Source organism: Amphiura filiformis, chromosome 15 (genome assembly GCF_039555335.1).
Source record: "Amphiura filiformis chromosome 15, Afil_fr2py, whole genome shotgun sequence".
Taxonomy (NCBI): Eukaryota; Metazoa; Echinodermata; class Ophiuroidea; order Amphilepidida; family Amphiuridae; genus Amphiura; species Amphiura filiformis.
The window spans coordinates 45,456,221-45,470,711 of record NC_092642.1 but is presented as its reverse complement, the minus strand read 5'-3'; the positions used below and the strand labels follow the sequence as shown (position 1 = coordinate 45,470,711).

At 36.5% G+C, this 14,491-nt stretch overlaps 1 protein-coding gene across 1 annotated transcript in view; it reads right to left on the bottom strand.

Annotated features, from left to right (window-relative positions):
• LOC140170985 (microsomal triglyceride transfer protein large subunit-like) overlaps positions 1–13,914 on the bottom strand; it is a 37,478-nt gene extending 23,564 nt beyond the window's left edge. Inside the window, exons 1-9 of the mRNA XM_072194173.1 lie at positions 13,800–13,914; positions 11,523–11,601; positions 7,456–7,637; positions 6,440–6,673; positions 5,568–5,836; positions 4,785–4,938; positions 2,885–3,045; positions 1,781–1,949; positions 125–238 (exon numbers count right to left, since the gene is read on the bottom strand). Coding sequence (XP_072050274.1) covers positions 125–238; positions 1,781–1,949; positions 2,885–3,045; positions 4,785–4,938; positions 5,568–5,836; positions 6,440–6,673; positions 7,456–7,637; positions 11,523–11,580 — 1,341 coding nt within the window. The 5' untranslated portion in view covers positions 11,581–11,601; positions 13,800–13,914. The remainder of the gene's footprint in view (positions 1–124; positions 239–1,780; positions 1,950–2,884; positions 3,046–4,784; positions 4,939–5,567; positions 5,837–6,439; positions 6,674–7,455; positions 7,638–11,522; positions 11,602–13,799) is intronic.
• Between the last annotated feature and the right edge of the window lie 577 nt (positions 13,915–14,491).

The following is a 14,491-nucleotide window of genomic DNA, read 5'->3' as shown; positions in this document are numbered from 1 at the left end:
AAGCGTAGATTTCTATTTTTTCTCCTTATGGCCATATTTCTGAAATTTCCGGGAGATTTATATCCCTGGTGGGAATGTTTTGATTCTAGCAAACAAAATAAACAGAAAACCATATCATACATACCTGTGTTTGACATTTATCCTCTGTAGCACAGTTTGTGTTAATCATCATACCTAGTGTGAGGGCAAGGGTCATCTTCACATTCTCATTGGCTGTACCATCATCCTTAAGCAATTCCTGCGAAACAAGAATGTAATACAACAAAGGCATAATTCAGTCATTCAGTTGGAGGAAATAAGTGACATGTTTTGATGCAAATTTTGCGAATATCGTAAGTGCAGTTGATACAAGAAATTTTCTTGCACACAAATATTTTTCTTCCTGTAAGCCTTTACGGAAACATACAAATGCATGAAAATTTCATGTCACAGTTCTCTTCTTGACTTCCAATGTCACGGGGGAAATTTTTCTCCAAAAATCTGGAGAAGGTGCAGATTCTTCAGCAAATTATATTGTGAATATTTAAAGAGGAAGCCCCACTTGGCCAGTTCACCACAGAAGAACGGACTTACACCTGTTACTTTGATGACAGACAGAACAGAATGTACATGAATAAATTTCTACCTTGACTAATTCCCTAAGAAACTTGAACCATAAGCAGGGTTTCCTCTTTAAGCAATTTTTGCACATTTTTTTCCACAATTGGGCAAATTTACCATAATATTTAAACCAACATTTTTGATAAAATGGGCTTAATTTTGGGTCTCTTTAGCTTCAAATTTGGGGTACGTATATGGTTTCAAATCCAAGCTGTTCATCCCTACCCAAACCAAAGTGCGAGACCCCAGGGGGCCACTTGTATTTCCATTGGGATAGTATGGAACTTTCAAAACAGACCCTAAACAATGATTTTTTTTTGGGGGGGGGGGGTTCATACCCGAGCTTCCATAATACCCTAAACACATATTTTGGTCACATTTACTACTCTAAACCAGCAGAAAATGGTCATTATTTGACAATTTTTTGATGTTTCATGTTTGAGGCCTTACAAACATACAATTTGTATCTGGTTTATGTCAGATTTTTTAATGTTTTTTACACCCTAAATGACATACTTTTGATGTTTCATGTTCAAGGTACTGTCAAACATACCCTTTTTCTACTTTTGACACCCCTAAATGCGAGTACTGTAAAAGTTGAAATATTCGCTGTACATTAATTTTCGTGCTTTTCGTGCGTAACACAGCTACCGCGAAAATAAAAACATGCGAATATGTTCTTTTAATGCTTAGGTCTATGTAAGAAAACTCAAAATCGCCAAAGTGCGAAAAATTAGAAGCGCGAAAGTTACAACTTTTACAGTACATCACTTGCCTGGGAGACCAACTTACCAGGGTCGCATTTTAAGGAGTTTGCGCATCCAAGGACTCCTTATTTTTTTATTTTGGCCATTTTGGACTCCTTAAATCACAAGTTGAAAGTGACCAAAGGGTCTGATAAAAACTGTATGGACTCCTTAGTTTTGTAATGCATGGAGGCGTAAATTAGTATAAGAGTCGTCGATCAAGTAAAAAATTAAAAGATCAGTAAATTTTCCAAATCACCATATAATAATTTCACTGGAATATTTGACAAGTTCCAAAGTTTAGAATTTGGACAAGTCGACTCCATAAATTCTCATTGGACCCCTTAAATGTTGGTTTTGCAGGTACAAAAGGGTCCTGAAAAATTAAATTGGACCCGTAGATTTTTTGTGCTCACGCTACCCCTGCAACTTACCCATAGGAAAGTAAATACATCTTGAGATGGATGATTACTGTATGCAACGACAACCAAGAATCTCTCCAATGTTCTTTCCAATTCTTCATTCTTGAAGTCTAATATACTCATGGCCGCATCAAATGCTGCTTGTGTTTGGGTGGCTCCAGCTACATCCAACAGCTGAGGTCTGAAATAAATTGATTGAGACATGTCTAGGATAATAACAATGGAATAGCCTATATCCACAGGTATTCAGGCAAGGGATAAATCAATGCATTTTTGCAATTACGCCGCAAGGGTGCCGACAAACCGTCCTTGTACATGTGTGTGCATGACAATGCTCTGTGTGATTAACTGAACACACATGATTCAATACTGGTCTTGCGCCATGAGTTGGGACCCTTTTCGGTAACATATGAAAATTTTGAAAATTACAATGGCTTTCATCTTGCAGCTAAGTAACATCTTACTTGATGAGGCTTGTTTTCTTGCGCATTTTGACACCATTTTAATGAAAATCGGCCAAGAAATGAGCTGGTGCTGGCCAAAATACCATTTTCTGGAAGGGGGGATCTCAAAAAATATATATTTGTAATAAAATGATGTTAATTTCTTATTTTAAAGCTTTTTATTTCATTTTGGTGTCTATTTATATGTATTTGGGGTCTGTTAATGCAGAAATTGTGTTTTCAGGACACATGGACCTTCCTGTTTCTTTAAAAATAACTTTTAAAAGTGTGAAAATGGCTCCATAGCCACCGGCTCCCTAGCCACCACCGCAATCACCAATTTTATTTATTGCTATGGAAAGAGTATAGATTAGCCTTAAAAATGACACCAAATTTATTATTGTATGACAAGTATTATGGAAAATATGACATCATAAACTCTAAATGACTAGTTAGTATGATACAACCATTGTGGGTTATTCCAATTCAAATCCATACCCCCTATGGAAGAAATGACCTAATCTCCCACACAGGGGGTGTATATTTCAAATGGAATCACCCATTTAGATAACCCCATTTGAAATTCGCACTCCCTGTGTGGAAGATTAAGGAGACATCTTCCATAGTGGGTGTAAGGATTTCAACTTAAATAACCCATTATGCAATAACTTACAATATATCACCATTAGCATCATCATTGAGTATTTCTTGAATAGTTTCTTGACTTGATCCTCTGAATGCTTCTAAGACTTGAAGATAAGCTGAAGCTGATTTCATCTTGGACAGATTCTCGAAGGTCAATGCATCTCTTACACCAGCTACTACCTCTGCAGCCTGCAAGAAATAAACATACATACTTTATAACTCCAGATGTTGAATGTAGACAACTTCATAATTCTACATTTTCATGACCATATTTGGAACTGGCATGAAAAAGCATTATGAGGAGCAGTGGCGTAGCAAAGGGGCACATGCCCTGAGCACCATCTTAGACGGCGCCGATTTTGTACCCCTCCAAACGATAAAAATTCAAATATTTTGCGCATTCCAGCATATATACTCATTTGAAAGATCAATTTAAGAACAAAATTCACTGAACTTCATTATAACCAAAATTACTAAGTGGTATTGTGCAAATTTTGGCGATAGCAAGTTTATGGTACAAATGGGCACAAAAAAAATTGCTATATTGAAGTTAAACTGATGAATGAAAGATGGTGCAAAAGTGGAATAAATTTGCATGAAACACACAAAAATGAGGTTAATTTGGTCAGAAACCCACATTACAGGTGTCAACATTGGCGGGAATGTTTGATCTATGCCTATGAAAATGTCACACCATAACGGCTCAAAATGACACTGCTAATATAGTTAAATTCTCATGAAAAAAATAGATTTCTTTTTGACATGGGGAAGATGGGGTTGGATTTTTTTTAAAGTATAGTGAATAGAGCACCTTTTGGCGACAGAATAAGTTCATGGTACAAATGCAAGCAAAAAAATTGCTATTTTGAAGCCGAACTGATGAAATATGGTACAAAAGTGGAATAAATGCACGCTTTGTGCATTTGGGGCTAAAATGGGCAAATATGAGATTAATTTGGTCAGAAACCCATATTCAGGCGTCAACCCTGGGGGGATGATTGTATGGACCATCCCCCACTGGCAAAATATTAGGGGGGATTTATCCCCCCATCCCACCTGGGATCTACGCCTATGCTCTGTACCACTGGTCAAGAACAGTGAACTGTGCATTATTATACAGGGTGACATCAAGGTAATCATTCATGGGAGTCACCTTTTTGTACCATTGCCCTGCAGCTGCCATAAGAAATACTTACTTAGAGCTTCCAGAAAGGATAAGGAAAGATATTTTTATTGCGGCTTCATCTGCTTTATTTATATGAGATCACCTTTTGTCAGTGCATCTGTGCATGTTTAAGGTCCAGTTCATTACCTATTCATATAGTCACCTTTTTGTCTGAGCATGACAGACTCTTATACACTGTCCAGCTCTTACACAATGTCCCGCTTTCACACTGTCCTCAGTTTTGCGATCGGAGTGGCGCCCCTCTAATATTGCATTCTCACTCAGACTAAACCCATCTTAAAGTCATAATGTACGATCATATGATATCAAATTGATTAATTTTATTCAAACCTTGATTTTTTTGCATATTTGTTATTGTTTACCCATGTCCCAACTTGCACCTAAATGGAATCAGCCAAATTTGTTGTGTTTGTAGGTCAACAGAGCAAAGTTCAATATAAAGTCATAATTTTTTATTATGACTTTATGTTCTCCTATAGAACTGCATGTTAAATGGCCAAAATAACCAGTGGGATTTCTTTCACTTTACATTGTTATTTCAGTTTAAAATGGACATACAGCAACCCTTCCAAGCAGTTATTACTAATATTATTTCAACATTCTGAATAAAGAATAACAACATCAAAATTTGACGGAAATTGTACATTATGGCTATTTCTACAAGTATGCCGTCACTCCCCAAGAATATGGTCAAAAATTAAGATAGATGTTAATCAATAAGTCGCCACTGTGTGTTACTTACAGATTTACATTCCTCTGTACATTGCTGCTCTACTGGGTCATTTTCAAGATCTTCATTGATGAATTCTCCCCCTGCTGATGCTACAGCACCCTCTACTGAGTCACCTTGGATTGTCTTAGCACCATCCTCAGAACTCACAAATGTTAGACTTTGGCTGTGTAAAACAAAGGGTACAAATTTGTATAATAATTTAATTTGATATGTCAGAAAAAAATGCAATATTGAATTATTGCTCGTAGGGCTCAACCAATTATTTGATTGGATATCGTGTCGGCCCGATATTTGTAATATCGGTATCGGATCGGATATAGGTAAAAAAAAAATTGTTTTGATTTTTTTTTTTGATACATGGGTATGGAATCCCTTTGGAGACTAGAAGAGGTGAATTTGATATCCCTAACAGGACTAGAAGAGGCTTTTAGAATATTGAATAGGATATCCCTGGAGATAGAGAGATTTTTTTGATTTGATACCCCTTGTGGGAGTCTCAAGACTAGCGCTAGTATTGCTTTTTTCGGATCAAGCATGGGCCCGGAGCATGGGTACCTGGCCAGAATTCAAACCTCCTGGAAAGTTCATACCTCTCCCAGTTCTGAATACATTGGTTTATTCCAGTTGAAATCCATACCCCCCACCCCCACCCCTATGGAAGACATGACCATACTCTTCCAGCCACCCGAATGAGAGACTCCATTTGAAATCTGATTAAGATCATGTCTTCCACAGGGGGTGTATGGATTTCAAGCGGAATAGCCCATTCCTTCCCATGTTAGCTAGACCAACCTTGACTTGACTGCAGATGATAAATCATGTCTAATGTTCACATATGTCCTGTAATTCTCAGTACTCGTTGCTGATTGGATAATGCTCTTGTCATCAGACAATTCAAATGTAGTCTGTGAATCTGATTGGATGGTGACTCCGATGATTGCTTTATGATGCGAGAATTCTTCACTTGATGCTGGTTTACGGCAGCTAGATAAATCCTTTGTCTTCCTGATAATGTTGTCTTGATTTGTATAGGAAACAGTGCATTCACCAGACCCATCCACCTGAGAAAAACAAGCAGAAATCACCAAAAAACAATGTTAAAACAAACAAGAATTGTCTTTAAAAAAGACTATGTTCATGGAACAGGTGTATTTGTTTAACTTTCAATTTCATATCATAACTTACTCTGCACTGATTTGACAATGACGAGTGATTTGAGGCATAATGATACCTAAATCCTAAATGCACAGGCACAATGCCTCAGCACACTTTACAAGTTGTCGCTGACCACTACGGCCCATTTAATTCCATAAACCATTAAACAACACAGGGGACTTGCAGACTGTGCAATAATTATGAGCCTGGAGGGGTAAAATTGGGAGGGGGGCAAAGATTTTTTGGCCTGCCGAGAGGGGGGAAGCAATTTTGACCGGCTGGGGTGGGAGCAATTTTGGCACACATTTAAGGCGCCATTTAAATAACACTCTAAAAATGCTTAGGAACAGTAAATGTTCAAATATGCAAAGTTTCCAGCTCGCTATGCTCGCATCATAATATCCATATAAAATCCATGTCCTAAACAAATTACCCTCCTTTTTCACATTTTTTCAAACTTGACTGGTTCATATTCTCATTATCATCTCACTTGAGTATCACATATTTACCTCTGTAGCTTTCCCATCTGACGTCTGAACCTGAAGTAAACTGGCAACACCTTTCTTCACATTCAGCGATGATGTTGTGTCAGCAGACGACGCAAATAAATTGGATACCTTCCCAGAATTCCAATGGGCAAAGATGGGATGTGATGATACCGCTTGTAATATCGGTGACTGAGATAGGTAGGTATTCTCGTTATCTTCTCGTTTGGTGGCATTGAACAGTCGCGTATCATGTAACTAAAATGAGACAACAAATAAGAACAATGCAATATATAAAGAACAATATTTTTGTGGTATAAAATTTCTGTGGTTTGAAAAGAACCATAATTTTCACAAAATTTACATATTTCTTTAAGGCCTATTGACACTTTGCACGGTAATATCAAAATGAGGTTCTACCCGCAAAGTGTGTGTTGTGTGTGCGTACGCCTGTTCAATGCATGCTTTAACTACAGTGTACGGTTTGCAAAAGCCTTCTAGCACATTGCTAGAAAAGCGCAAGAAATCAAAATGTACTTTTTACACATGCACTTGCAAGGATAACCTCGTTTTGATAGCAAAATGGCGGCTCCGTGCAAAGGGCTATTGGGAAAGACAAATATTTGCAAGCATGACAATTTTGTGAATCCATGCCACTCAAGAAATTGATGAAATTCTTATGTGCGCAATAATTTTATGCTTTACAGTAATTTTATTCCACTGGCAATCATCAATCAGGAATAATTTGTTGAAGTTGCAGATTTTCCAAATACAGTCCTGTTTAAGAGAAATCTTCATTGTGGCCCAAAGAAGACCTTGACGCAGCATTCTAAAATTGATTTTTGGAACCTATATATTTGAGACAAATTTAACAGAAAATACATGATTTGAGATATAGGCTATTTGACTATAAAAAAATCGACATTTTTAGCCTAATTTTTCTATCACAGACAAAGCAGCCATTTTGTCAATTTATGGGGTGCATTGTAATATAAAACATCTTTTCCCCATAAATCTCAGCACAGTTTTTCAATACTTACTGTAATTTGTAATAATATATCCTGATCATTCTGTGTATTCTGCCATACTACTGCTACATCTGCCTGCGTTGACAAGTGAACTCCTACAGCACCCAGCATGCTTTCTTGTCCTTCACTGATTTCAAGTTGAGTTGCATAATTATATCTGTAGGTCTTACCTAATTCATAATTCAAGGCGAAGACTGCAAAAACAAAAACAAAGTGAGTCAGTACAAATTAAAGACGTAAGTTGCGGTATATCAATTAAAATACCTGGTATTATTTAGGCATCATTTAATTTGCAAATATGTTCAATAATATTCATAAATATGCAAATAACTTTACACAAAACTACATGTATATACCACATACGGTCACTGCACTCTATCATCCTACAAAGTTGGAAGTGAATTAGTTTATTTTGTGTAGGCTACAAAATGGATTAATGGAATTCAGGCAAAATATGCAAATAAGCTCATTAATATTCATCAATATTGAAACACCTAAGCACAAAATTATACAGCACAAGAGGTGATTATACTCTATTCATTGTACCAAGTTAATCAGTTATTGCAGCTGGAATTTCAGGCAAAATATGCAAATTAGCTCATTAATATTCATAAATATGCAAAAAACTTCATGCAAAACTATACAGCACATAGGGTCACCATACTCTATCAACCTAAAGTTTGATTAAAAAAAATACTGATATAATATTGGATGGCTGAGCATGATACCATAACATATCGGATGAGTCGTAAAAATATTGGACGAGCCAACGGCGAGTTCGATATTTGTATGATGAATCCGATATGTTATGGTATCATGCGAAATAAGCCATCCAATATTATCATTATTAGGCTTTCTTAACTCCTAATAACCCTGAAAACATAATAATGAAGTTAATCGGTTAGGGGATGTGCAATAATTATGAGCCCCGCCCGGGGAAAAATTTCAAAATGCCAAAAATAGCTTGCCCCCCTGTACATGCCAAATTTTTGGATCCCAATTTGCAAACTTTAAATGGTTGATATATGTTGCGAGCGCAACGAGCAGGAAAATTTGCATATTAAAGCGTTTCTGTACTGTTTTCCTAGGCCGTTTTAGAGTGTTTTATTGAAAAGGCACCCTATGCCAAAAATTGCTTTCCCCCCTTTTGGCTCGCAAAAATTTCTTTCCCCCACCCCATTACACCCTCCCCATGGCTCATAATTATTGCACAGCCCCTTATTGCATGAAGGCTGCAGTGTGTAATGATTTTTCTTAAATGTAAAAGTAAGTTTGCCCAATGTGTAAAAGACTGACCAAATGCTATCAATTTTGGAAACCTGTATAATAAATTGTATCATCTTTGAGCTTTGCATGAGAAAAGGTATATAGCACCTTTACCATCTTTACAAAAAACAGGTTACTCAAAATGATGTGGCATGGAATACATTCCTTTCATTGGCTACAAGTTTTCAAAATCCATGATATGCATCAAATATAGAGTACTTGAAAGTCAAATATCTGAAAAAAATTATTTTACTTATGTAACAAATCTCTGCAGGAAACTATTTGTCAAAAGTACACAAAGTTACCACATGTAAGGAAGGTCACAGTCTACAGCAATGATATCATTGTCTAAGTCAATAACACACAGATAAGGCAAGTCAATGTGTTTAACCATGGCTGATACCAAACTGATAAATTTACAAGGTAAGTCCACGTGGAGTTCGCATATTGAGACACAACAAGCATGTGTTCATGTGTACAGTGGCGGAACCAGGAATTTTTTCGGGGGGGGGGGGGTGCATGGGGGAGAGCGTATTTCAGGGAGGAATCAACAAATTTTGCGCAAAATTGCCGCAAAAAGTGGAATTTACGTAATTTGGGGGGTTTTGCCTCAAAAGTGAACAATATTGGGGGGAATTCCCCCAAATATTTGCCCCCCCCCCTAGCGCCGCCACTGTATGTGTGATGCGATCAAGCAAATTCAGTTTTCAAGTTCATTATAATGTGCCATACCCGGCCCCAACTCAACACATAAGTTGGTAACCATGATGAGAGTTACCAAATCTTTGAGACCCCCTCTGCAATGATTTTGAATTAAATTTACCCTTTTTCATGCAAAATCAAGGACAAAATTTGGCTCAAAACAACCCTCTTTTTGTGGTTTCAATGACTAGAATTTCAAATACCCCCTTTTCAATGACACTAAATATTGACATGAAATTACCGGATTTTCCCAAGTACCCCTAGCTTTTATCCAAATTTTGAAGACAGTGTAAATTAAATATCTCCTTATTTGTTAATTTCATGGTCAAATTTCACGAACAGTGAAAATTAAATACCCCATATTTTGCCAATTTTGCAGTCCTCGCTACTGGTAAAAAAATACCCCTTTTCTGGGCTATTTGGTAAATCTCATGGTTACCAACTTTTGTGTTGAGTTGGGGGCCTTTTATTTTGATGAAAACCCCATCTCATTTGGACTTGCGGTTCTAGAGATATGGTCATTTGTGACTTTTTTTTTCATTTGTGACACGATCTGGTCCATGGGGGGCCAAAGGAGGCATTTTTGAAAATTGATTTCTGTAATTATTACATCATACATACAATAGGCTATCATTTACTGAAAACTCCAAAGGTCTAGCATACTTGGTTCTAAAGTTATGACGTTTTTTGATGTCTATTTTCTTATGTATTTTATTGTTTTTTACTCCATATTTTTACCTTTATCTCAGTTTCAAATTTGCGCCTTTGGCCCCCATGGACCAGATCGTGGCACATTTTAGTGTTCCTCAGTACAAAACAATACAAAGAAAATTGAGCACTATTATTGGCTATATCTCAAAATCAATATTAGCGATAATCGACTCATCAGCTTGATCTCATCACATAAATAATTAATCTCTCGAATATAGGTATTCGTCTCAGGTTAACAGGTAAACAACCTTTGCTTTTTATACCTATGCGCCATATATTATTATACAATGTACCTGGACGTAACAGCAACTGAAAGGTCTATCCCCCATTATGCTTTGCGGTACCATAATAGAACTGCACGTTTGCAGAAAATGTACACAAAAACCCTCTGTTCAACTTTCAATTACTGACTTAAATCAAGGGTGCACTTGTCTTGTATAAATGTTGTATATCACCTGCTTACAAAAAAAAAAAATAATGAAAATGGTCTTTTTTTCAGGACTGGGTGCAATACCTGAGTATCTCACATGTGGTATCAAAAACAGTGAAAAGGGTATTTGTACGTTTAAAATTGACAGATGTTTCTTGAAATGGGTAGCCAAACTCGGCACCAAGATGCCGACAAAAATCAATTGTAGCTAGGATACTTTTAGTGCTGGGTCGTATTTGATGAAAATCTTGTATATTTGGCAATTTGTTGTCAAAATTGACAGAATTCTTGACCACCAGTAATTCAATAAAATTGTGCAATTTTGGACTCTGAGTGGTGGGCTCCAGTGCTAAAATTACAGCTTTGGGTGGGCTCTAAAACTGAGCGGTGGGCTCTGCCGCTTACCACCACGCGCAGCTACAACCCTGCAAGTAGGTGTGTTCACTGCGACTCATAAGCAGTAAAAATAAAATACTTGCTTAGGGTAGGAAAGCAACCGTGTAGTACTTGCCCGGAGGGTACTTAGTACAAATGACCATACAGGGACGTGCCGCTAATATGGGTAGCATTTTCAGCCTTTTGGTATATGAATGGGTCCTTTTTTCAAAGTTTTTTTCGAAAAAAAGTCCAATTTGGCCTCAATCTAGCTAAAATTTCGAAATTGTCCAAGAAAATGGGCTAAATTTGGATGAAAATTTTGAATTTTGGTATATCAATGGCTCCAAATTTCTTATTTATTTTTTATGGGTCCACTTTCAATTATCAGCAGCACACCCCTACCAAAAATCAAACTTGAGTAACACCCCTTCCCCCCCCGGAGTACTTGTTTCGAGTCCATTTTACATCAATGAAAACTACTTGCTTTGGGTGCTTTTTGAAAATCCTTGTATGTGGGTGATATACAAATTGAAATGCAAGTGCCCCCTCCCCAGCCAAACAGCACAACTTTTTACTACGGTACCATACTAACCTTGATTAAATGTTACACCCAACAGCACAGCAATTACTCCAAAAATTTGGGCTTCCATTTTGATTGTACACAATTAATTCTGAAAAGTAAACAAAAACAACTTTATATAAGATCTTTTCATATTATTAGTGAATAGTGATACTTTTTTTTTTTGAGAAATGAGCTGATCAAAGGAATTTTTTTTGTTGAGAAATGAGCTGAAATGAATATTTATTTTCATCTGATAGTATTACAAACAAGTTGTGATTGTCGAATACCAGTATCTAGCATAATGATGTGAACCATTGGTTTTACATGGTCTTAAGTTTAATTACAAGTTACTACATGTTCCCAGGTATATGGCAAGAACATCATCAACTGTGGACGACCCGGTATTCAATGTGGCAACAGCCAAAAGCGTAAACAAAACAGACAATGTGATGGCAACACTGCCTGGCCGTGGACGCAATGATTTTTCCCCAAGCCAAGGTGCGTTTTGGCCCTGTTACAGAAAAAAAAATGCCCAAAATATATTTCCCAGCGAATTGTATACATTTTCACATGCAAATAAATAATTTTAGATTCAAATAAAAAAGAAGAAGAAAATTTTTTATTTATCGTCAGGGGTGGGAATCGATCTCGGGACCCTTCGGCGTGAAAGGCGAGATCGCTACCACTACACCACGCGATTCGCATTTGTTTACATGGGGAAATTTTCAGTACCCGGTATATATAATAACATATCGTGCATTATTCATACAAAAATTAAACAAAAACAGTATTTTACAATGAGGTTCACTGTCGAACCTCAACGGATTTAGACTGATAAAATAATGCTTGATAACATACATACACTTTTGGAATTATTTGAGACATTTTCGTGTTTACGTGTTAAACCAATGACGACGTCAAAATTCAGTCGATCTTGGCCGGCCCCCCCCTGATAAGTCCAGTGTCTTATTCCCTATTCCACAAAAATACAGCACTAACGGTTACTCAGTTACTGTGTGGATATAGATAGAACAAATACATTAAAACAATTCTTTGCGGAATTTAATGTTACGAAATTTATTTTGATGACACGGTTGTGGTCATTTATTAAATTTTCTAACAATACATTGTATAATGTTCAATTCTAGACCTTTACAATACCAACAGGTATCACACAGTAATAATAAATATATAGACATATTTTTAGAATTTGAGACATAGATTTTTGTTTCTGAATATTATCACTTTATTCATCTTTTTGTGGTAATTTTATTCTAGTATAAACTGTATATTTGTGTGCAAATTGAGGGTGCTACTGTAAAAGTCAATATTTTCGCGATTTTGAAGATTTTGTCAATTGCGCGAGAATTAAATTTCACGGTTTTGAAATTGATACAATAGCAACCTAATGCAAAAGGTTATTTTCGCGAGTTTTTATTTTCGCGATTTTATGTACACTCGCGAAATTCGCGAAAATAAAAACTTCGCGAAAATTTCTACTTTTACAGTATTTACATATATTTTGAATTTAATTTAGCCAAATATTCAAGCTATTCCTTACATAAGTTTGCTATAAATTTTTAATGCTAACAATTCACTGATGTGTCATTTTGAGCAACTTTTTCTGGCGCTATACATTTGTACCCGTCGTGATCGGCTTTATTAACTTTAAAATTTCCATTGCTTTACATGGTGTCATGCTTCTTTAGACATGTTAGAGCAAGCACTATATCCTCATAGTCATATCCATTGTCGGTTTATATGTACATGCATGCAGTGGTCTGGATTGAGGAATGAGGATAGACTTGGTGATCAAGTTTATCACATTGCTGTTTTATAAATGTTTCCTCAACAATAAACAATATACATACCCGACACCTAATTTGATCACACTCCCAATAAACAAGGGTGAAGAATTAATGATCTGGACAATATGATGCAATCAGTGCAATACACACAGTTCAAATTCAACCTACAGCTAGCTCGTTATCAGGGATTTGACAACAGTTTATCCCAGGGTCATTATAAGTTACGCATCTACTATGCTTTGTTGAATGTGGAAGTTCATAGTACAATGTACAGCATATCCATTGTATGGCCTCCCTTTATCTCGATCATTGCACTGATTCAGCTTCCAGCCTAGTGCAAACAAATGTTACCGTACAGTTTTACACACATGCGAGAAAGGAAAGCACACGCTGCAATACCTCGTCAACATGATCGTGTGATTTAACGATTTAACACAAGATCTTTCACAAAGCGCAAATTATTATAGAACTAGAAGAATAAAATAATGCAGTTTCTTACCTTTTTCTTTGAGAATTTGAGCTTCTTGACAAAGAGGAAGGGCTCAATGTCGCAATTGCACTGCGCTGTTGAGAAAGTACGTAAACATTGATCAGCTGGTCTAGGGTCATTGTATGTAAATTTCGTCACCACCAGGGCCATTTAATCAGCGTTTCTAGACATCGCAACATATACCTACACAAGGAAATATATCCATTATATTTCATTTTTACCACATTCGAACATAATAAACATATTCAAATAAATTAGAAGTATTTGTGTACATAATAATATGGTCATAATTTTGTTAGTTTCTTCACTTTTGTGGCAAAATACGCGTCTCTATTAGGATTGCGCTAAAAACACCAATTCCGCGAAATTCAATTATAGAGGTCAATTATATGCATATTCATAAGTGTACTGTTACTGGGGATAAGTTCATGCATGAACTGTTGGACAATAAAATTATAAAATTGGAGCCAGAGTTGGAGCCAAGGCCTAGTTTTCTATTAAAGTTATCCTGACAAAGAGCAAAAATATCTAATCATCATATGGTCCATACACTCAACCCCCCCAATGTTGACGCCTGTATATGGGTTTCTAACCAAAACTAACCCCATATTTGCCGGGCATATTTGGTCATTAGCGCGAATCAATACCATAAACTTTATGTTGTCAGCAAAAAGTGCTGGATTCACAGCACTTCAAGAAAT